Source organism: Gossypium hirsutum, chromosome A10 (assembly GCF_007990345.1).
Source record: "Gossypium hirsutum isolate 1008001.06 chromosome A10, Gossypium_hirsutum_v2.1, whole genome shotgun sequence".
Lineage (NCBI taxonomy): Eukaryota > Viridiplantae > Streptophyta > Magnoliopsida > Malvales > Malvaceae > Gossypium > Gossypium hirsutum.
Genome location: NC_053433.1, coordinates 5,694,285 through 5,717,809, shown reverse-complemented (window position 1 = coordinate 5,717,809; position 23,525 = coordinate 5,694,285). Strand labels below are relative to the sequence as shown.

Below are 23,525 nucleotides of genomic sequence, written 5' to 3'. Positions count from 1 at the left end.
CAGCCCATATTTTCCTCTATTTTACATTTCTACCACAAATTTTATACTTTTTACAATATGGTCCTTTAGGTCATTTCTTTGAAAGTCTACCTAATAAAAGTTGTTTACCATCCTTTAAACTCTCATGTTCCTCCATAAATCATCAAAACACAAGCAGCTCATACATGGGTAAATTTCCAAACATGAACCCTAGCTTGAGATATGGGTAGAAATGGATAGAGCATGTTACGAGGATCTCAAAATTACAAAGAACGTTAAAAACGGGGCTAGGGAACACTTACTATTAAGCTTGAAATGTTGAAAACCCTAGCTTATGGAGCTCTAGGAATTTTGGTAGTCATGGGGAAGAAGATGGCTGATTTTGGCTTTCTTTTCCCCTTTTTATTAAGTTTTTTACCAAATGACCAAAATACCCCTCCTTACAAAACTTCTAAATTTTTCTATGCATGCCCATTTTTGTCCAAAAACTTAGAAATTAGGAAAATTTCTATTTAAGACCTTCTAATTTATAATTCAAAACAATTTCATGCAAATTGCTTCTAGAACCCAAGTTTTACAATTTATTCAATTTGGTCATTAATTTCCAATTGGACACCTTATACTTAGAATTTCTTCATAAAACTTTAACAGATGCTTATTTTTATATCCTAGAACTCATAATAATTATAAAAAAAATCTTTTAAGGTCAGATTTATGGTCTCGAAACCACTATTCCGACTAGGCCCTGTTTCAAAATGTTACATTTCTCCCCCATTAGGGACTTTCGTCCTCGAAAGTCTTACCAGTAAACAAGTTCGGATATTGACTTTTCATGGTTTTTTCAAGTTCCCTTGTAGCCTCTTCTACTCTATGTCTATGCCATAAAACTTTCACCAAGGCTATATTCTTGTTCCTCAACTGTTTGACTTCCTGAGCCAAAATTTTAACCGGTTCTTCACCATAAGTCATATCCGGTCTAATCTCAATTTCTGTCAATGAAATCACATGAGAGGGGTCTGATCTATATCTACGCAACATGGACACATAGAATACATCGTGAATCTTTTCCAATTCGGATGGCAACACTAACCGATAGGCTAATGGTCCAACTCTTTCGGTAATCTCATATGGTCCAATAAATCGTGGGCTCAATTTCCCTTTCTGACCGAATATCTAAACCTTTTTTCATGGAGATACTTTCAAGAACACTTTATCTCCAACTTGAAATTCGATATCACTTTAACCTTTTCTTCAGTTTTCCTAACTAAATCAACTCCGTGAATCTGGCTTTCTTTGAGCTCTGTCCAATACAGTGAAGTCTGGCACTTCCAGCCATACAATGCCTCCTAAGGTGCCATTTTTATACTCGTCCGCAAACTATTGTTGTAGGTAAATTCCACCAATAGTAAATACTTTTCCCAACTGCCTTGAAATTCAAGGACATAACACCTTAACATGGCTTCGAGAGTTTGAATCATTCGCTCAGATTGACCATCAATCTGTGGGTGGAATGTCGTACTAAAACTCAATTTTGTACCCAAGGCTTCTTGCAACTTCTTCCAAAATCTCGAAATGAATCTTAGATCTTTATCTGAAATGATAAAAAACGGTACCTCATGTAGTCTCACAATCCCGGGTATGTACAAGTCGGCCAATCTGTTAAGAGAGAAATCTGTCTGTACAGGAATAAAATGAGCCGATTTTGTTAGTCTATCAACTATAACCCAAATGGCATCTTTCTTTTTCAGTGTTAATGGCAACCTTGTCACAAAATCCATAGTAATCCCGTCACATTTCCATTCGGGAACCATCACGGGCTGTAATAAACCCGAAGGTACTTGATGTTCAGCCTTTACCTGTTGACATATCAGGCATTTCGACATGAATTCAGAGATATCTCTTTTCATACCATTCCACAAGTACATTTTCTTCAAATCATTATACATCTTGGTACTTCCTAAATGAATAGAAAATCGGCTATCATGTGCCTCTTGTAAAATTTTTCGAACCAGTTCATCATTTTTGGGTACACAGACCCTATCTCGAAACATCAAACAACCATTAGGATCAACCCAGAAATTTAATTCAACGCCCGTCTCACATTGTGCTCTCTTAGCCTGCAAGTCACTATCATTGATCTGAGTTGCCAAACTTCTTGGAAAAATGTCAGTCTGGCTCTTGATTCAGCCAAAACCGAACCATCATCAGATAACGTCAAATGCGTGTTCATAGCCCTCAATGAAAATAAAGACTTCCTACTCAAGGCATCGGTGACTACGTTTGCCTTTCCCGGGTGGTAACCAATTATAAACTCATAATTTTTAATCAATTCTAACCATCTTTGTTATCTCAGATTTAATTCCTTTTGAGTTAGCAAATACTTCAAACTCTTGTGATCTGTGAATATATGGCAAGTTTCACCATACAAATCGTGTCTCCAAATCTTCAAGGCAAATACAATGGTAGCTAGCTCCAAGTCGTGTGTTGGATAATTTTTCTCATGCGGCTTTACTTGTCTCGAAGCATATGCTATTACTTTGCCCTCTTGCATAAGCACGTAACCCAGTCAATTTAAGGACGCGTCACTAGAGACCATGAATTCTTTTCCCGGTTCAGGTTACACTAAAACTAGAGCTTCGGTCAGTAATGTCTTCAATTTCTCAAAACTCTATTGACAGTTCACTGACCGCTCAAACTTAACATCTTTTTGCAGCAATCTCGTTAAAGGAGTCGCAATCATCAAAAACCCTTTTACGAAGCGTCGATAGTAACCAGCTAAGCCCAAAAAGCTTCTAACTTTGGTTACGTTCTTCAGTGGCTTCTACTCAACAATAGCAGATATCTTATTTGGATCAACTCGGATACCATCACTCGACACAATGTGACCGAGGAATCCAACATCTCGGAGCCAAAACTCACTCTTGCTAAATTTAGCATAAAACTGTTTGTCCCATAAGATCTATAAAATCGTTCTCAGATGTTCTGCATACTCAGTCTCATCTTTGGAATAAATCAGGATGTCATTAATAAACACAACAACAAAATTGTCTAAGTATGGCCGGAATATCCTATTCATCAATTCCATAAATACATTCGGAGCACTTGTCAACCTAAAAGGCATCACAAGAAATTCATAATGGCCATACCTTGTTCTGAAAGAAGTCTTAGGTACATCTGACTCTTTTACTCGCAACTTGTAGTAGCCGAATCTAAAATTAATCTTAGAAAACATAGTGGCTCCCCTCAATTGATCAAACAAGTTATCGATTCTTGGCAACGAATATTTGTTCTTGATGGTTACCTGGTGAGTTGTCGGCAATCTATACATAATCTCATCGAACCATCATTCTTCTTAACAAATAATACGGGAGCACCCCACAGAGAAAAGCTTGGTCTTGTGAACCCTTTATCGGTCAGTTCTTGCAACTTTGCTTTTAACTCTTTCAACTCAGTTGGTGTAACACCCCTTACCTATATCTGACGCTAGAACAGGGTACGAGGCATTACTGGACTTAAACATACACATTTATGCAAAAACTGGGCCATAAAATCTCTTTTAATTCAAAACCTTTCAAACACATGCATGTCATCTCTTATTTGGGTCTATGAAGCCCAAAACCTTCATTGGAATCAATTCGGGACTAAACCGAGAACTTTGAGAAGTTTCAAGAAAACTTAAAAAACTTTCCCATGAAACAGGGTCACACGCTCGTATGGACATAAGGACAAGCCCGTGTGCCTTTGGCACGCCCATGTTCTTAGGCTGTGTAACTCTCTGTCTATGACGTCAGCATGCACATCGAACCACACGGCCGGGCCACACTCCCGTGTCTCTAAGCCGTGTCCCTCACACGGTTGAGACACACGGCCGTGTCTTAGCCCGTGTGGCCAACACTTAGGCTATTTTCCAAGCCTTCATGTTACCCATAATCTCTTACAACCTTATGCACATCAAAATCGCAAATCATGGCATCATTTTAGTGATTAAACACTCTTTATTAAGACATATACTTAACATTAACATGTCCTCTTACAAGTAATGCATCTACTCATGCAATACCAAGTCTAGATTCCTTATTTTACATTCATAAGACTTGTCATTTTGATGACCACTTTTACCATTATACTATGGTTACCAACTTATCCATCAAGCACTCAAGTTCAATCATTATTACATTGTGTTTATAACGTGCGGTTACTACATGGCTATGACCACCTTAATTGGTCATAGAGCATACATCAAACACACATGTCATATTACTAACCATGCATGGAAAACAAACATAATCACCTCATAAACATTAGACATGACATGAATAGCTAGGCTTACAAGCCAAAATCAATATGAGCCACATCTCATGGCTATATACATATAACTCAACATAAGCCAACACATTTGGCCAAAGCAAAATAATACATGTCAATCAACTAGATCCCTATACTTGCCACTCACTTGAAATTTCTAATATATGCTTCATTATTCCAAAGGTAGCGACTTGATAGTGTGATGTTGCCTCCGACGATCTCCAACCCCGAGCTAACCTAAAAACACTAAAGGAAAGGAAAGGAAAGGAAGGGAGTAAGCTTTATAGCTTAGTAAGACCACATGAAAATAGTAAACAATTTATCAATTTGCTCGTAATGGCCTAAATTCAAGGTTATCGAAATAGTGGTTTCGTAACCACAAAATCCGATTTAAAGAGAAATTTATTTCAATATTTTTGCATGAAAATTGATATGATAGGAAAATCGTATGAAAATATTGATAGAAAAAATTTTTACCGATTTAGTGATTAGATAGAAAAAGAAATTATTAAAAAATTGGGTAAAAACAAGGTATCGAGACCTCTATCTCATAAAACCGAGTCAAAAATAATTTTATAAATATTTATGAAATGTTATTAATGTGGTATTAAAATTTTGTTAGGAAATTTTAATGTTTGGGTAGTCAATTAAATGAAAAGGACTAAATTGTAATGGTGTAAAAGTTACTAGAATGATTAAATAGCTTAAGAGTCTAATGAGAAAGGATTTAAAAGGCAATTAGACCCAAACATTATTTGGGATGGACAGCAAGGGTATGAAATCAGCAGAAAAATTGATAAATTAAGGGTCAAATTGGAATATTGCAAAATTAACTAAATAAAGCTAGGACTAAATAGGAAATATCTAGATTTCTCTTCATTTCTCTTCAATTCCAGCAACTAAAAACACCATAGGAGGGTTCTCTAGGCTGGTATTTCATAATTTTTGCATCAAGTGAGTTAATCCTTGCCTTTTTCTTGTAATTTTGTGTTTCTAAGACTTTTACAACTAGGTCCTACTATTAAATTCATTAGTTTTTGATTTCATGGATGAAATTGAAAGTCACCATGGTTGAGTTCTGTAATTTTATGATGAAATATAATGAAATTAAAGCTTTAATTTGTTTATGAGATGATTTTATTAGGTAATTTCAATAGAAATTGATTTTTAGGACCTAATTGTGAAAATGCTTGGAATTAAAGTCTATTGCTGAAATTCTGATTCCTAAAGGTTGTAAACTAGTTTAAGGTGATATAATAAAATGTTAATTGAGAAAAATCAGCTCAATTGAGAGGCTAATTGAGTAGGGACGAAATTATTATTTATTAAAAGCTTAGGGGAAAAATGGTAATAAACAGGTTGCACAAAAACAGTTTGGACAGCAGCAGTAGACTAATTTTGAAAAATCACCATAAATTGTAGAAAATCGAATTAGAAGATGAAAAAAAATATCGAATTAAATCTTATTAAGTGTAGTTTCTCATAGAAGAAATAGTGTAAGAAATGGATTTGTAAATTTTGAGATATAATGAATTTTGTGAGACAAGGTCAGAATGAATTCAGGTTCCCTTGTTCTGACTTTGAAAAATCATAAAAAAATTGAATAAAAACAATTATGGGCTTAAATTTATATGTCTATAATCCTTAATGAGTCTATTTTTAATAGAAATAAACAAGAACTTCATTTGAATTCTGTATGAAGAGATAATTAATTTTTAGTAAAGAAAGGTTAGAACTGTCGACAGCAGAACAGGGGTGATTTTAAAGAAAAAACTGTACTTATTGGCTAAACCAAAAAATTCTTAAAATTTTATGGTAAAAATATATATGAGTCTAGTTTCAGGAAAAATTACCGAATCTTAACTTGGAGTTCCGTAGCTCAAGTTATAAATAATTTAGTGACTATGACTCAAGTAGACAGCTTTGAGTGAACTATAAATAATAGTTGAATTATAGAGAATGTTGCATATGAACATGAAATGAATTAAATTGATAATTAAATTTATTTATTTAGATTCGGAAGATTCAAATACGAAGCTAGATCGAATAAAGGAAAAAGTTCGGGATTAGTAGATTTTTATTGTTTACAAACAAGTATCAAGGTAAGTTCATGTAACTTGAATTATATTCTTAAATGCTTGAGATTGTATGTTATTGATGTGAATATGATTTGAATGTTTATTGTATGAAAATTAATGAAACATTGATATATTTGATAAAATGGGAAGAAATCCCGTTTGAATGAAAGGAAAATTCGATGGATCTCTGAAAAGGAATTGACGGTAAAAAGGATCTAGCCCGGACGGGTGATCCTATCCTGATATAGCCCTCCCGAAGAATATGTGTAAAATGAATTTAGCCCGGACGGGTAATCCTAATTAGGGTATGAGTTTAGCCTGGACTGGTAATTCAGATCCAAGCTCATTAGAGTAATTGTCGTTGCAAGGGATTTAGCCTGGACTGGTAATCCCGACAATACTCTATGAGTTTATATTGCAGGGGATTTAGCCTGGACTGGTAATCCCGCTGCAAGGTTGAGGTTCGCGGGAGTGTGCTCTCTGAAATGGAAATGTGCACACATGAATATGAATTGACGGATCCGGAAATGTACACTAAAAGTGTACCTCTGAAAATCCATCGAAAATTCCAAGAAATTCAACGGGATAAATATGGAAAAATAACAAGGAAATGGAAATCATGGTATTGGCGAGCTCATCAATCATGGTATATATTATTGATACATGGAAATTATTGTACTAACTAGAATGTTGAGTTTGTGCATGTTAGGGTAATAATGCATTGAATGGATATATGAATGTTTATTATATTGTATTATAAATATTAGGTAAGTATAATTCTTGTTACATGAGCTTACTAAGCACAAAGCGCTTACCCCGTTTCCTTTTTCCCTGTTTTGTAGTGTTAAGAGCTCGGAGGTCGGATTTGGTCGAAGACACATCACACTGTTAACCTCAGGATTTCGGTATATAAAGAAACTTTATTTTGAAAATCAATGGCATGTATAAGCTAACAAAGTAAATGTTAACGTGAAATGAATGTAAAGTTAGCCATTAGTATGGTTAACAAACCTGGTTTTAGATATGTGATGACGTTATCTTATCTTATAAATATGCATGAATTTATCTTGAAAATATGTTGAATTGATTTGGTTGATGTGGATTGGTCTCGATTTAATATTGCAGGGAAGGTTAGATATTTATAAAGGGGGTATATTGAATATAAAAAAAATTAATTTGTAAACTCCGGTAATGCCTCGTACCCTATTCCGGCAATGAATACGGGTAGGGGTATTACATTGCTTCTCATGGAAATACAACTTTATTTGCATTTTTACTCATGTTCCAGTCAAGCTGTTTTCTCGAGTCTCAGTCACTAAATTATTTATATCTGAAGCTATGAAACTCCAAATTAAGTTCTGCTAATTTTCCCTAAAACTAGACTCACTTATATTCTTACCATAAAATTTTCAGAATTTTTGGTTCAGCCAATTAGTATAGTTTATTCCTTAAAGTTACCCTTTTTCGTTGTTTGATAGTTCTGACCCCTCTTCACTAAAAATTAATTATCTCATAATAGGGACTCAGATGATGTTCTTGTCTATTTCTCTTGAAAATAGACTCAGAATTCTAAACATATAAATTATAACTTATAACTATTTTTTTTACAATTTTCAATGATTTTCTCAAATTAGAACAGAGGATTTCGAAGTCATTCTGAATTGTCTCACAACAATTAAAATATTTCATAATATGAAACTTTTTTGCTTACACCATTTCTTCTATGTGAAACTAGACTCATGAGGCTTTAATTTCATATTTTATTCAGCCTCTAACTCAATTTCCACAATTTTTGGTGGATTTTTAAAGTCAAACTATGGCTGTTGTCCAAAACTTTTTAGTGTACGTTTATCACACCATATTAATTCATTTTCACCACATTGGTAAGGTTACATATTCATACATCATAAGTATAGACCTATAATCACCAGGTCATCACAAAATCATTATAATCACAAGGTCATCACAAAATCATTCTCATAAGCATGAATTACCTATTTGCGTCTTCACTAAATGTGCATCATAAACTGAAATAATTTCTTATGAGCTTGGTATACATACATGTGTTACTCAACATGCTCATATTCATTCCTTACTAATCATATAACATGAATTGAATTCCTATATCATCAATTTCATGTAAGTACCTGTACCACTCACAATATAGTCATAACATTTCTCATTTAGCTTAAACAGTAACTCTCACCGTTGAACCATTCAGAAAGCTATCGAATATTCACTAAGCCTCAAACATAGGGTATAATGCTGATGCCATGTCCGAGACATGGTTTTACAATGGCTCTCACATATTCATGCCGATGCCATGTCCTAGACATGGTCTTACACTGACATATCTTGTAGCCGATGCATGTTCCAGACATGTCTTACACTGGCTTATATCTCGAGGCTGATGCATGTCCCAGACATATCTTACACTAGTTATCGTCTCAATGCCAATGCCACGTCCCAGACATGATCTTACACTGGCTCTCATAATATGGCCGATGCATGTCCCAGACATGTCTTACACTGGCACACAAATAACTCGAATGTCATGGTATGAATATCCGAATTGTTTGTTAAGGTTCAAACGGGAATTCAACTATCTCAATATTCATCATACATAATCATTTCTACAACCAAGCCATTCATGCTATATCAATTTAAACACATATAATAACAAGTATTTGTATTATTTACATACAACTTACTCGTTTCAATGGAATATCCTACTCCATCAAATCTTCAAGCATTCAATCAACACATAAATGTTTTTTACATTTGACATCACTTTCTCATATACAATATCATCAACATAAACTTTAACACAATCATGGAAAGATAGATTTCCAAGTATAATAACAATGGCATTAATATCATGCTCATTTAATCACAAGGACTTACCTCAAATGCAATTTCGGCTAATTATTCTCTTTTTGTCTTTAACCATGCACTTTCTCGATTTAAGCCCAAATCTCGATTTTCTTGATCTAACATGATGAAATTCACTCATTTAATCACTAAATAAATTTGGACAATCAAAATTCACATTTTTGGCAAAATGACCATTTTGCCCCTAGACTTTCACAAAATGACCATTTTACCCTTAGGCTCAGAAACTAATTTTTATCGAATTGCCTTATTAGCCAAACATAAACGACCAATTATTACTCTTATGACAACCCCAAATTTCCACTATTTCACACAATTACAACCTATTTTATAACTTTTACAAAATGACCCTTTTAGGTGTTTTCCATGAAAATCCTTTCACAAAAGTTATTTATTACACAACCAAGACTCATTTTCTTCCATAAAAATTCAACAAGAAACATAAATCCTTTCATGGAAAATCCCTAGATTATCAACCATTTCACAAAATAGTTCCCCCATTAGCTAGTTCATGCTACAAGAGTTCCAAAAATACAAAAATTATCAAAATTAGACATCTAAATTACTTGTAAGGGATATAAGTTGCTGAAATTTTTGATCTTTCAAAACCCCCTCTTTGTTGGTATTTTCGGTGAGGAAGAAAGAAGATGAAAAGATGACAATAATTTTTTATTTTTGTTTTATTTTATTACCAAATAAGTCACCTAATGCACACTAACTTTGACTTTTCAACCTTTTTTTTTTCACCTTGATCAGCCACTAACATATTTATGGTCTATTTACTCAATAAAGACCCTAATTTAATGTTTTATAGCTATTTGACACCTTTAGCTAGCAAAACAAAACTTTTGTCATTTACGCGATTTAGTCCTTTTTCGCAATTAAGCATGAAATCGCTAAAATTATTTCACCAAAATTTTCATGCACTCATATGCTATAACACATAAAATATCATTAAAAAATAATTTCTCTGGCCTCGAAATAGTGGTTTCGAAACCACTATTCTAACTAGGCCCAAAATCGAGCTGTTACAGTTGGTGTCATCCTATACGGGGCAATAATAATGGGTGCTATTCTCGACGCTATTTTAATACCAGATTATACCTCTCTGACAGGAGGTAAACTGGGCAATTCTTTCGGAAACACATCTGGGTACTCGTGTACTATCGGTACTGATTCCAACTTCAACTCAGATTCTTTAGTATTCAACACGAAAGCAAGGTAGGTTTCATATCCTTTTCTCATATACCTTTGAGCCTTCGTTGAAGAAATCACATCCGGTGGTGCATTCAACTCGCTTGAATAAACTCGGAGAACTTCACCATTTGAACATTTTAATTCAATATACTTATTACCACAATTTACTATTACATCGTGGGGGGTCAACCAATTCATGCCAAGTATTACGTCAAATTCATTGAATGGCAAAAGCATCAGATTAGCCAGAAAACAATGACCTTGGATTGTCAAAGGACAATTCTTACAAACCTTATCTACTAAGACAGACTTGCTTAAAGGGTTCGACACCTTAATCACAAACTCTGCAGGTTCTACAGACATATTCATACTAAACACCAATTTCATGCAAATATACGAATAGGTCGATCCTGGGTCTATCAAGGCAATAACATGTATATCATGAAGAGAGAATGTACCCATAATGACATCAGTAGCAGAGGCTTCCTCTCTAGCGCATATCGCGTAAGTTCTTACCGAGGCCCGAGTCTCTGGTTTTGTAGTTGTGTCCTTGGCAACATTTCGACTGCCACTTGCACTTTCAGGATGTCGGGGTGGTCTACCTCGGGAATTAAGAGCATTAGACTTTGGGGCTAGATCCACCTCTTTATCAACTCGTTCCAGGCAGTCTTTAAGGAAGTGATCAAGAGAACCACATCTGTCGCATGCACCAATCCTCTTTTGACACTCACCAAAGTGGAATTTGTTGCAGCTTTCACACCTCGACTTTTGATCATTCACACTTCCCGCACTATTTACCTTAGGAGAGGAAGACTTCAGGTTGTGACGCTTAGAGCTTCATGTTCTGCCCGAATATCCCACTGATGTAGTGGAGTGCTCTTATTGACTCTTCGATTTCTTTATGGGAAAAGAGTGTGTTCTGACACTAGATCTCTTATTCAAAATTTGAACCTCTCTCTTTGCTTGCTTTCTTTCATTATTTAGTTCTTCAGCCTTCTTGGCCCGATCAGCCAGTGCTGCAAATTCTCGTATCTCAAGGATCCCGATCAACAACTTAATTTCCTCATTCAAGCATTCCTCGAAACGCTTACACATTACCGTCTCCGATTGGACCCACTCCGTGGCATATTGACTTAACCTTACGTATTCCCACTCATATTCTGACACAGTCTTATTTCCTTGCCTGAGTTCTAGGAATTTTTTTTGCTTCGAGTCTAAAAATCTTTGATTGAAGTATTTCTTTTTAAACTCAGCTTGGAAGAACTCCCATTTAATATCTTCCTTCGGTACCACTGAAGATACAGTCTTCCACCAGTGATATGCAGTATCTCTTAGAAAAGATACAGCACACTTTAAACACTCATTAGGTGTACATGACAACTCTTCCAAAACTCGCGTAGTGTTTTCGAGCCAGAACTCGGCTCATTCAGTATCATCATCAACTTTAGCCCTGAACTCTTTAACCCCATATTTTTTAAGTTTGTCCACTGGGGCTTTACCAATTCTCATGGGTGCCATACCTTGTGGCACTTTTCCCTCAGGCCGAGCAGGGGGTGGAAGAGGTCGTGGTATATTGGGGCAGTTTCTCAAGTAATCTCCAAACCATTCATCCATCATCTCAAAGAAGGCAGCTCTTGCCTCTTCCCAACCTTCAGACATAGGCCGTCGTCTACTACTACTAGTAGTAGCTCGCTGAACGAAAGCTGAAGCATGGCTCTCGGCTCCCTCAGACTCATTTTGAGCTTGATTGGAAGACATTTACTATACTCAAATACAATTAAAAATGGTTAGGAGATGTCACACTATCATAACTTGTATAATGGCATGTATAGCTATACTCAATACAAGCTACGTTAGTCCTAGAACTGACTAAACTGTAGCTCTGATACCACTAAATGTAACACCCCTTACCCATACCCGAGACCGAGATAAGGCACGGGCCATTACCGTACACAAACATGATATTTTCAAAAAATCACGGCCTATAAATTTTCATTCCAAATTAAAACCAATCAAACACATTTATAGTATCCCTATTATGGGCCTACGAGGCCCAAAACATGATTAAGAATGGTTTGAGACTAAACCGAGGGCTTAAGAAAATCTTAGGAAAATAAATTCCTAGGTTTAAGCCTCACATGCCCGTGTCGAGGCAATACATACGCCCGTGTGCTTGGGATACGCCCGTGTCCTTTACCCGTATAGAATTAATTGAATTTATTTTCCATTTTGAACCTACAGGGGTTTTCACATGGTCGAGCACATGCCCGTGTCCCTGGCCCGTATCTTTCACACGGCCTAGACATGCCCGTGTCATCACCCGTGTCTAAAAACCTGAGTATTTTGTTTATGATGTCGTCATGCATTTAGGGGCACACGGCCAAGACACACGTCCGTATGCTAGGCCGTGTCCTCCACACGGTTGAGACACACGGTCATGTCTCTGCCTGTGTGTTTATTACCATGCATACTGACCTAAAAATTTTAGGTGCAGGGGACACACGGCCGTACCACACGTCCATGGAACTGACCTTGTGTCACACACGGCCTAGACATACGCCCGTGTGTCTACCCGTGTGGATATTTCTGTAGGCTACAATCCAAGTCAATGGTCACCCTCAACATCCACACACATCTGTGAACTTCTATGGTATTTAACAGGGCCTAAATGTGCCCAATGACTACCTTCAATGGTCTATTGCATGTTAACCTCATCTCGTTGGTTTTATACATGCTAGATTATCCTCTTTGTATTCAGGATTACGATATCATCAAACACATTTAGACTTGGCTCATTTTATAACTCTTTGCCAATTATAGCCTAGCCATTTCCAAGTGATTTAGCCACATTCCATATTGTCCATTCATGATATACCATATTTAACCATCTCATGAACATTTAAACACCAACATGCACAATTAGTAGGGTACAACCTACATCAAAATGAGCCATGTCTTATGGCCATATACCAAATGAATAGGTATATCCTTCAAGCCATTACATTTGCTAACCAATGACACAAATAACAAAATAACCAAAAACCTATACATGTCATTGTAACAAATTAAAAGTATCTATGTACCAAAGCAAGATAAGTTGATAGTGTTGACAATACTCCAATCGTCTTCCAATCTTCACGAGTCCACGAGCTCTATAAAACAGGGAAAGGAAAGGGAGTAAGCATTAACATGCTTAGTAAGTTCGGATAACATGAAGGTATACTTATCGGTTATTTTGCATACAACCATAAAAGATATTCATGTCAAACATGCATAGTATAAATTCCCTATCACATACACTCAATCATCAAATTAGTTTCCTCTGAAGCAATATAGCGTTAATCTTGGTGAGCTCATTAATTCAAACATTTCCATTACAGTCCCACTGAATTTCTCAGAAATCTTGATGGGTATCCCATTTACCGTCAAGTCATGCTAGTGATCATTTTAAATATACGCTCCCGTGAACCTCACTCTTACGGCGGGATTACCATTCCAGGTTAAATCTCTCATAACGTAAATTCAATAAGTATTGTCGGGATTACCATTCCAGGCTAAATCCCTTACAATGACAAATACTCCCAAAACGCTCGAATCTGAAATGCCAGTCCAGGCTAATTTCAGTCCTTAATCGTATTACTCATCCGGGCTAAATCCATAATGCACATATATTCATCGGAAGGTTCAATCACTTAAGGAAAACCCGTCCGGGCTGAATCCTTACTATACTGAGATCATCGGATTACCTCTCCGAGCTAAATCCCTTTATGCAACATATGCAGGATCTCATGTCATGTAAACAAGAATTTACCCATCAAATCTCCCTTTTTCATTCAACCAGGACAATTGTCATATTTTCATATTTTTTTTACACTACCACATTTCATGGATTATCATGCAATCAATATCTAAATTAACATACATTTAAGAATATGCATTTTCAAGTATATTTAAAGTTTACTTCGAGTTACACGAACTTACCTGGTAATTGCTTCAGTTTCGTATTTCGGTTATTCTGAAACCTTTCATTTTCCACGGTCGACCTCCGGAATTGGTTCCTCGAGGTCTATTTCAGTAAAAATAAATTATTAATACTTCATACTATTCATTTTGGACCTAAATTTTACCCTCGGGCAAAATGACCATTCTGCCTCCAACATTTCACATTTTTACCAATTAGTCTTTAGGCTCATATAATGGAATGCATGAAATTCCTTGGTTACCCATGCCTAGCCGAATGTATCCTAAGCTCATACCAGCCCATATTTTCCTCTATTTAATTCTACCACAAATTTTATACTTTTTACAAAATGGTCATTTAGGCCATTTCCGTAAAAACCTACCAAATAAAAGTTGTTTACCATCCTTTAAACTCTCATGTTCCTTAATAAATCATCAAAACACAAGCATCTTATGCATGGGTAAATTTCCAAACATGAACCCTAGCTTGAGATTTGGGTAGAAATGGATAGAGCATGTTATGAGGATGTCAAAATTACAAAGAACATTAAAAACGGGGCTAGGAGCACTTACTATTGAGCTTGAAATGTTGAAAACCCTAGCTTATGGAGCTCTAGGAATTTTAGCAGCTATGGGGAAGAAGATAGTTGATTTTGGCTTTATTTTCCCCTTTTTATTAAGTTTATTACCAAATGACCAAAATGCCCCTCCTTACAAAACTTCCAAATTTTTCTATGCATGCGCATTTTTGTCCAACAAATTAGAAATTGGGAAAATTACTATTTAAGACCTTCTAATTTATAATTCAAAGAAATTTCATGCAAATTGCTTCTAGAACCCAAGTTTTTCAATTTATTCAATTTGGTCCCTAATTTCCAATTGGACACCTTATACTTAAAATTTCCTCATGAAACTTTAACACATGCTTATTTTTATATCCTAGAACTCATAATAATCATAAAATAAAAATTTTAACATCGGATTTATAGTACCGAAACCACTATTCTGACTAGGCCCTATTTCAAGATGTTACATATTATATTTTGGATATGATAAAGTTGTATTGGTATGAAATAAGGTGTTTATGAGTTAGGTAGAATCGGGCTTGACTTAAGTACAATATTAATACACTTTGCACTTGTCAAAGTTCAGCTCAACCATAAATATAAGCTTAAAATTTTTCCCAAATCTACTTATATTTGTAAATGATTAACCCAAAATTTACCCATATCCCAAGCACATTTTAGGCCCATTCAAATTTATTTTTATTTTTTGAAAAATATTTATATTATTTAAATTTAAAACTTGTTGGGTATCTTGTTTTATCTCCCTTCTCTTAGAATTCATTCTTTATATTTATAAGGTGTGATTCCCTGATGTGACATACTAGAGACAACTAAGTGCAATGCATGGTGACACATTACCCTCTTACGGGTGACACATGTCCTAAGTGATACTCCTTGGGAAACTAAGTTGATGAGCTAAATACAAGCGAGCAGGGAGAGGGCGAGTTGGACGATGGCGAGCCAAGAAGGACGTGGTAAGCTAGACGTGACGAGCTGAGAAGGACATGGCAAGTTGAGTTGGGTGGCGAGCTAGACGCGGCGTAGCGAGTTAAGCGATCCCATAAGAGGAGAGGCGTAAAGCGAAGAGGGTCGAGTCAGATATGAATCTCTAGTCGAATAGCAATATGGCCTATAACAACAGTTAATAATTATATATATTTTGCATTCATTAAAATATTATATAGGCAACTTAACATTTATTTTAGTCTTTACAATATAATATTATATATTATCATAGATTTAATTTTTATGTTATATATTTTACATAATATAAAAAAATAACTAATATAATGTATTACAAACTTAAAAAATGAGACGAGCTAAGGTTTAAACATTAAATATTTGAGCTCAAGCTAAACCTATATTTTAAACGAGTCTAGCTTTTTTTTACACAAACTCATTTTTCAAGTCTAATATTTTTATCCGAACTTTCTCAAACTTCAAAGAAAACTTTTGACTTGAATGGATAGTCTCACCTTCAAGCATTTCGAAATTAATTTATGGCTTAATTCGCAATTTGGCCCTTAAAGTATACATGTTTTTTCACTTTAGTACTATTTTTTTGTCCTAATTTGGTACTTAAATTACACTCGGATTCTCAATTTGGTGCCTAAAGTATGCCTTTGTAATATTTTTTAGTTCATTTTTTATAGATGCTAAAAGAAATTCTTATAACCAATCAAAAGTGCTGCTTGTCGTCTTTATGTAAAAATAAATAAATATTTTTTTATTTAATGTATATACACATTAAAAATATAAAAAATTGAAATAAATATATAAAAAATTTAGAAATATATATACATAATCTAGAAAAAATTATAAAAGTAAAGTTAATAAAAAAATGGGATAATTGAAATAAAATTAGTTGAAATTAATAATATTATTAGAAGAAATTATAAAAAATTGTAAACAAAATTAAAAAAAGGTTTAAATACCTTTTTAATTATAAAATAATTTATTTCAATTACAAGTTTTTTTGTAATTACTTGAAATTTTAAATACCTATTTAATTTTATAACATTTTTCAAGTTTTTACATAATATATATAATACTAAAATTAAAATTAAAAAAGATATGTGATGTCTTCTAATAGCAGCACACGGACGATCAACGCCAGTCAAAGCTCGATCAAAGTCAAAAGTGTTTTATAATACTGAAATATTTAATATAATATTTTTTTTTATTTAAATTTAACAATTTATTTTACATAAACCTAATTGCAACGTGGTATTTTTCATTATCTAAAGCATGCCACGTGGCACTTTTTTATTGGCCAAAGTTGCTTAACAATTTTTTTTGAACGTTTGTTACAAAATGAACCAAAAATAAAGAAAATTGATATTTTAAATATCAAAGTGGGAAAAAATAATTTAAATACCAAAAATACTTTAAGAGTTGAATAGTGAATTAAACCTTAATTTATTTGATTTCAACTATGATTTGTGGAATTAAAAATTTTCATTTGTATAAAATAGGCTTAAGGGTATAAAATGCCCTCAAATTTTTTCAAAAAAAGTATTTAAGCCCTTACTTTTTCTTTTTCTTTTTTACACTCAATTAGGTATTTAAACTTTCAAAAAATATTTAAAAAGCCCTCAAAATTTTTTTTTTAAAAAAAGAACAATTAAGCCTCTAATTTTTTTTGCACTCAATTAAACACTTGAACTATAAAATGAATTAAAGAGGCTCTTTGACCATTAACTTTAACAGTTGATCATTAAAGTTAACTGCTCTTAATTTTTTTCAGTTAAAGCTACCTCATGTCACAATCACGGCATGACATGTGGCAAAAAAATTATAAAAATAAAAATTATTAGATTTTAATAAAAAATATTAACAATTTATTAAAAATTAGAAAATTTTTTTATAAAAATCATAAAAAAAATTATAAAATGCATCAAAATGACTCTTTAACTGTTGATCGTTAAAGTTAACAACCCTATTTTTTCAATTAAAGTCATCATGTGTCACACTATGGTTTGACATATGACCAAAAATGTTAAAAAAATAATAATCAATAAAAGTTATAGAAAAATTATAAAATGCTTCTTTTAATACAATCATTTTTATTTTTTATACAAATTTTATATTTCTTTACATTTTTTTATAATTTTCTTACAACTTTATAAATTTTTATAATTTTTTTTCTATATTTCTATATATATTATAGTTTTTTACAATTTTTTATAAATTTAATATTTTTTATATTTTTAATAAAATTTAATCATTTTTATAATTTTTATTAATTTTTATTTTTATAACTTTTTACCACATGTCACGCTGTGGTTGTGACATGTAGTGGCTTTAACTGGAAAAAAAATTAAGGGTGATTTAAGTACCCAATTGAGTGCAAAAAAAGCATGGGTTTAATTGCTTTTTTTTAAAATTGAGGACCTTTTTAAGGTATTTTGAAAGTTTTAGAACCCAATTGAGTGTGAAAAAAAAATCAAGAACTTAATTACTTTTTTAAATAAAATTAAAGGTTTTTTTTATATCCAATTAAACGAAAAAAACTTAATTTTAAAAAAGAAATTTAAAAGTTTTACGCCTATAAAATATCATTGAATTTTACGGAAACTAACGATATTATAAAAAATTTTTATCCAAAAGGTCCTAATCAACTGATCCGACGGCTCTTTAACCCAGTGAAATCCAAATGAACGGTGAAGATGGAGTGACCCATAAAACCATTTTGATGGACACCCCAGAGAACTCCAAATACGCATCCCCAGGGAAACAAGTTGATCTATATCACAGAGTATGAAAACCTCAGCATCACCATTAATGAACAAGAGAGCAAGCAGAGCAAAAAGGGCAAAAAAATGAAATAAAAGTCAAGAGAGAGACAAAACAGATAGAAAGAGAGAGAGAGAGAGAACCCAACATCAACAAGAAGTCGGAAACAACGCTGTAGTTGTGTCTCTCTGATTGTGTCAATCAAATCTCCCTTCTTTATATATAAATATATATTTTCTCTTTTTCTCTTTCTTTGTTGAGTTCCATGATTTTCAGGGCCTCATCTTTGAATCCAATCTCTAGATAAAAACTGCTCAAATCTTCTTCTTTTTCTGAAAATCAAAATCAGAATCAAAATCCCATTTTGATTTTCCAGAGATTCCAGATTTGTTGCCTTTTTCTCGCCCTTTGTGTTGACCCCAAGGCATATCTTGTTGTTTCCAGAGGTAAGAAATGGAAAATGAATATAAACTCAATATTGTATTTTATAATTGTTATTATGTTTGTGATGTTTTAATTCTAATTAAGGTAATTAATTATGTTTCTAAGTAGTCAATTTTTGTTTTATTTTCCATTGTTTTGAGTGATATATAATGATATATAAAGGCCATCTCTTTTGTAACTTTGTATTAAATTGCTCCAATGTTCCTTCCCCCTTCCCTTTTTTTACACAGAGATTTTGTTTTTCTTTCATAATTTCTGATGTTCTTTTAATAATGTCTTTTTATATTTAGGTTAATGATCTTTGTGGGGGGTCTCTCAAAATTATGATAGCTTAGTTCTTCTTTTTACAAGAAGAAGATACTAGGAAGAAAAAAAAAAGTAGCTTTTTATGTGCAAAGGAGTCTGCCTTCTTTTTTAGACACAACAGCAAATGCCAAAGTCTGTTCTTTTCTGCTTAATACATTGTCTCTTATGCACAAACTCTCAGTCCTCTGCTTGGTTACTGAGAAATTTGTTGAAAATTTTCTACCCCTTGCAGGAATAATTGGGATGGAAGGTGATGTGTTTTCAGGGTTCAGCAATGGGACTCAAATAGATGGGAAAGTTTTGCAGACATTTCAAAAGAGCTTTGTGCAGGTACAAGACATCCTAGACCAAAACAGGCTGCTAATCAATGAGATTAACCAAAACCATGAGTCCAAAATCCCAAACAACTTGAGCCGCAATGTGGGGTTAATTAAAGAGTTGAACAACAACATTAGAAGAGTAGTTGATCTCTATGCTGATCTCTCAACCTCTTACACAAGGTCAATGGAGGTTTCATCTGAAGGTGATTCATCAGCTGGCACATTCAAATCTGATGGTAAAGCTACTAGTCAGAAGAGAATCAGATGAGGGTAAAAACAAAAAAACAAAAAAACAACAACAACAACAACAACACAACAAAAACAAAAACTCAATCTTTAGTTAACATCCTAGGTAATTTGCATTTGTAATAATGTATGTGGATTTGTTTTGTTTATTATAAATTGAGTATAGGGGTTATCTTATCTGTACTTTGGCTGCAAGTTTAATTATTGTTTAATGGACCTTAAGGTGAATGCTTAACTCTGTCATTAAAAGCAGTTATGAAGCATTTTCAGTTCCATTTTATATTTTGATCTGCCTGCCTTTGATGGGAACTTTCAACAACCCCACTTTTTGTTCTTTTTCCCCCATGTTTTGTCAAAAGAGATTCCTCATATCACTGTGCCTTGTAGATTGTAATGAAGGGTTGGTATATACTGTTTTAATAACCCAACAGATTGGATTAGGAATCAGATTACATTTTATTTTTTTATTTAAAAAGCTAATCTTTATACACTAGATTGTTTGGTTCTTCTGTCAATTACAGTAGTTTTTAACAATAAAAATGCATAAAATTTTTAAGAAAAATGATTAGTTTACTTTTTAATCTATAGTATAAAAATTAATTTATTTATATTTTAAATAAAAAGAATAAAATAGAATCTTACTTCTAGTATAATAACCTCCATCAATGGAATGTTTATCACTCGTAATGATCTCTTTATAACTCATAATGATCTGTGAGGCCATTTTGAGTTGAAGATGCTTGTGGGATAAATTGGCCTTTTGGCTATTATGTTATTGGCATTGAGTGAGAAAACGAGACCGTATCGACTAATCATGGATTCGACTTTGACTTTGTAAACCAAATACCACCCGGGTTTGAAAAGATTTGCATCAACAAAGAAAGTTACTTGGAGTCATAGGCATCCATTCTTTTGAGGTGAAAGAGAAATCAAGTGCTAATAGTAATAATAACAGAGAAGATTCTACCCGAGGTAGTTTAAAAGAAAGGCAGGGTCCAATGATTCAAGGTTATGTAGTGTTTTTGCTTTGCATTTGCTTTTTATATCATTACAGGCCAGTTGATAGAACAAAACCATTTTGTTAGTGGAGTGGACCCTTCACTTTTGTTTAATTTCTTAGAAGCCACTTCACTTTCTAGATTTGAGTGGAGAACCCCATGTGAATATTTTGCTGTACTTAGCTACTTTCTGTTTTTAATTTACAACATTTTTATTACGTATCGTATTGGCTATAGATATTTCGATAGCTCTTGTATTGATAATATTAAAGGAATGAGTTGTAGTTAAGGACTTTTGTGGTAAATGTATCATGAAGCTTCCCGTATTAAGAGATGGATTATATTTTATCTCTTCTACTCAAAAAATTTGGCAAACTAATCTTTATACTTCAGATTAAAAAGCAAATTAATCTTTTCTATTAAAAATTTCATTCATTTATACTGTTAAAAGACGTGTCATGTGTTTCTCATTCTGACATACAAAGATCATATTTAACACCTGAAATTGATAAATTTTTTAACAGAATGATCAATTTGCTTTGTGATTTAATATACAGAGATTAATTTACTAATTTTTTAAATAGAGAAGATAAAATATAATCTAAGTACTAATACAGGGACCTTCATAATAATTTTACCAGCCTTTTTATTAGAATTTCAATCAGGCAATCATCAGATTCGTTGACGTAATTAGCACCCAGAATAATAATAAATATTAAGGACTTAGAAGAAACGTTTATTCTTTAGATATTTGCTACTTATCAGAGATGGTTGATTTTTTATTTGACCTACCATCTATTTTGAAGCCAATCAAACAAGGCAAATGTGCAAAACCCTTTTTCTAGGGGGCATCTGGGAAATATTCCACCATTTCAACATAAATTTAAAAAGCTCATAGAATAAAAGCAAGATTGCATGTATTGCTTTTTATAAATATGTTAAATAAGATATGGGTGTTGACCATCCAAAAAATATGGTTTTTGACAGCTTGGACAAAATCAGACAACACTGTCTGAAACTGAAACATGTGAACAGAATATATATGTATATATAAATATATACTCTTCCTGCTTTGCACTTTCTCCATCTGGATTGGAATAACAATAACAATGATGCCTTTCAGCTTTTGGTCATATTTTAATAAGGGTTTTTAGATTAGAGGATCACAGATATATTAAGCTTTTCTTTCTTTTTGCTTATCTTCAACAATAAATTAATACCTAGCTGAAACTACATTACTATATAATTATATATGATAATGTTTAAAATTTTAGGCTGATTAGCACCATCTATGACTATCAGACTCATCATGCCAGTGATTAACGGTTCAGGTGGTTTGGCTAAAATCTGAAAAAATAAAATAAAAATAAAACCACACTCTACCCTTTTAAATTAAAAATTTATTAATATATTATTTGATATTTAAGTTTATTAGGTTGATACTTGTTAGTTTTTTCAATTAAGTACTGTTTTTTTTTATTATAGCACATATGTCAAATATTTATTGGGTTGCACGATACCGTTTAGTTAACGTACAAAATTAAACATTGAAGCTAAACTTAGGTATCGAATTTGGAAAAAAAAACTCAGGTACCAATTTGAATATTGAGATCAAACTTAGATATCAAATAATATACTTACCTATTAAAAAATAACTATGATTTGGATATTTTAACCTACGATAATTTTGGGCTTAAATAAAAAAACGATACTTAAATTATATCATTTTTTCTAAGTTGGTACTTAAACTCTTTTTTTATTTTATTTTATCATAAGTGATATTTAAATTATACTCCATCACCTAAATTTATATCTAAGTGATATCTAAACGATACTTTGTTACCTAAGTTACCTCAGTCATTTTTAAAAAAATATCTTAGTCAATTATTTTGTGACACATGCTAAAATTTTAACTAAAAAATCCAAAAAAAAATTAAATATTATTTCTTTAAGCTTTTCCTTTTAAAATTATAAATATATTCATCTCTTTTGGTTATTACTTCTCAAGAATTGTGATGACGAAAAATTCAAAAAACCCATAAAAAATTATCTAAACTTAGTTTTCGACAACAAAGTCTACATTCTAACAAGCTTCTTTTTCATTTTTAAACCTCGATTTCAATTCCTTTCTCACCCTATTTCAAAAGCTATGTATATTTTTCTTAAAAATAATTTTTTCTGTTCTTTTCTATATATTTTGTTTAAAATAATTAACGTTGGGAGAACATTTATAAAGAAAAACATATAAAACATGAAATTCAATACTAAAAAAAAATTGAGTAGGAAAAAAAGTAAAATGATTGCAAAGAAAAGTCTAATAATTAAAAAAAAAGTGCATAGAGAAAAATAATAGTGGTTAGCAGGAGAGTGTAAAAATTCAAAAAAAATTAATTTAATTTAATTTATTTTTTTATAATTTAATAAATTATTTATTTTAATTTAAAAGTATCACGTGTTATAAAATGAGTGGTAAAAAATTTTGTTTTAATGACTTGGATA

General features: G+C 32.8%; 1 protein-coding gene across 2 annotated transcripts; it reads left to right on the top strand.

Annotated features, from left to right (window-relative positions):
• The first annotated feature begins 18,729 nt into the window (after positions 1 to 18,729).
• LOC107897437 (protein ELF4-LIKE 4) lies at positions 18,730 to 20,308 on the top strand. 2 transcript variants are annotated; one of them, XM_041079678.1, is made up of 2 exons: positions 18,730 to 19,158; positions 19,695 to 20,308. In XM_041079678.1, the coding sequence occupies exon 2, from the start codon at positions 19,706 to 19,708 to the stop codon at positions 20,048 to 20,050; it is 345 nt and encodes a 114-aa protein (XP_040935612.1). In that variant the 5' UTR covers positions 18,730 to 19,158; positions 19,695 to 19,705; the 3' UTR covers positions 20,051 to 20,308. The 2 variants fall into 2 exon arrangements, with proteins under 2 accessions (XP_040935612.1, XP_016678379.1); XM_016822890.2 differs by lacking the exon at positions 18,730 to 19,158 and adding an exon at positions 19,328 to 19,594.
• The last annotated feature ends 3,217 nt before the right edge of the window (positions 20,309 to 23,525 follow it).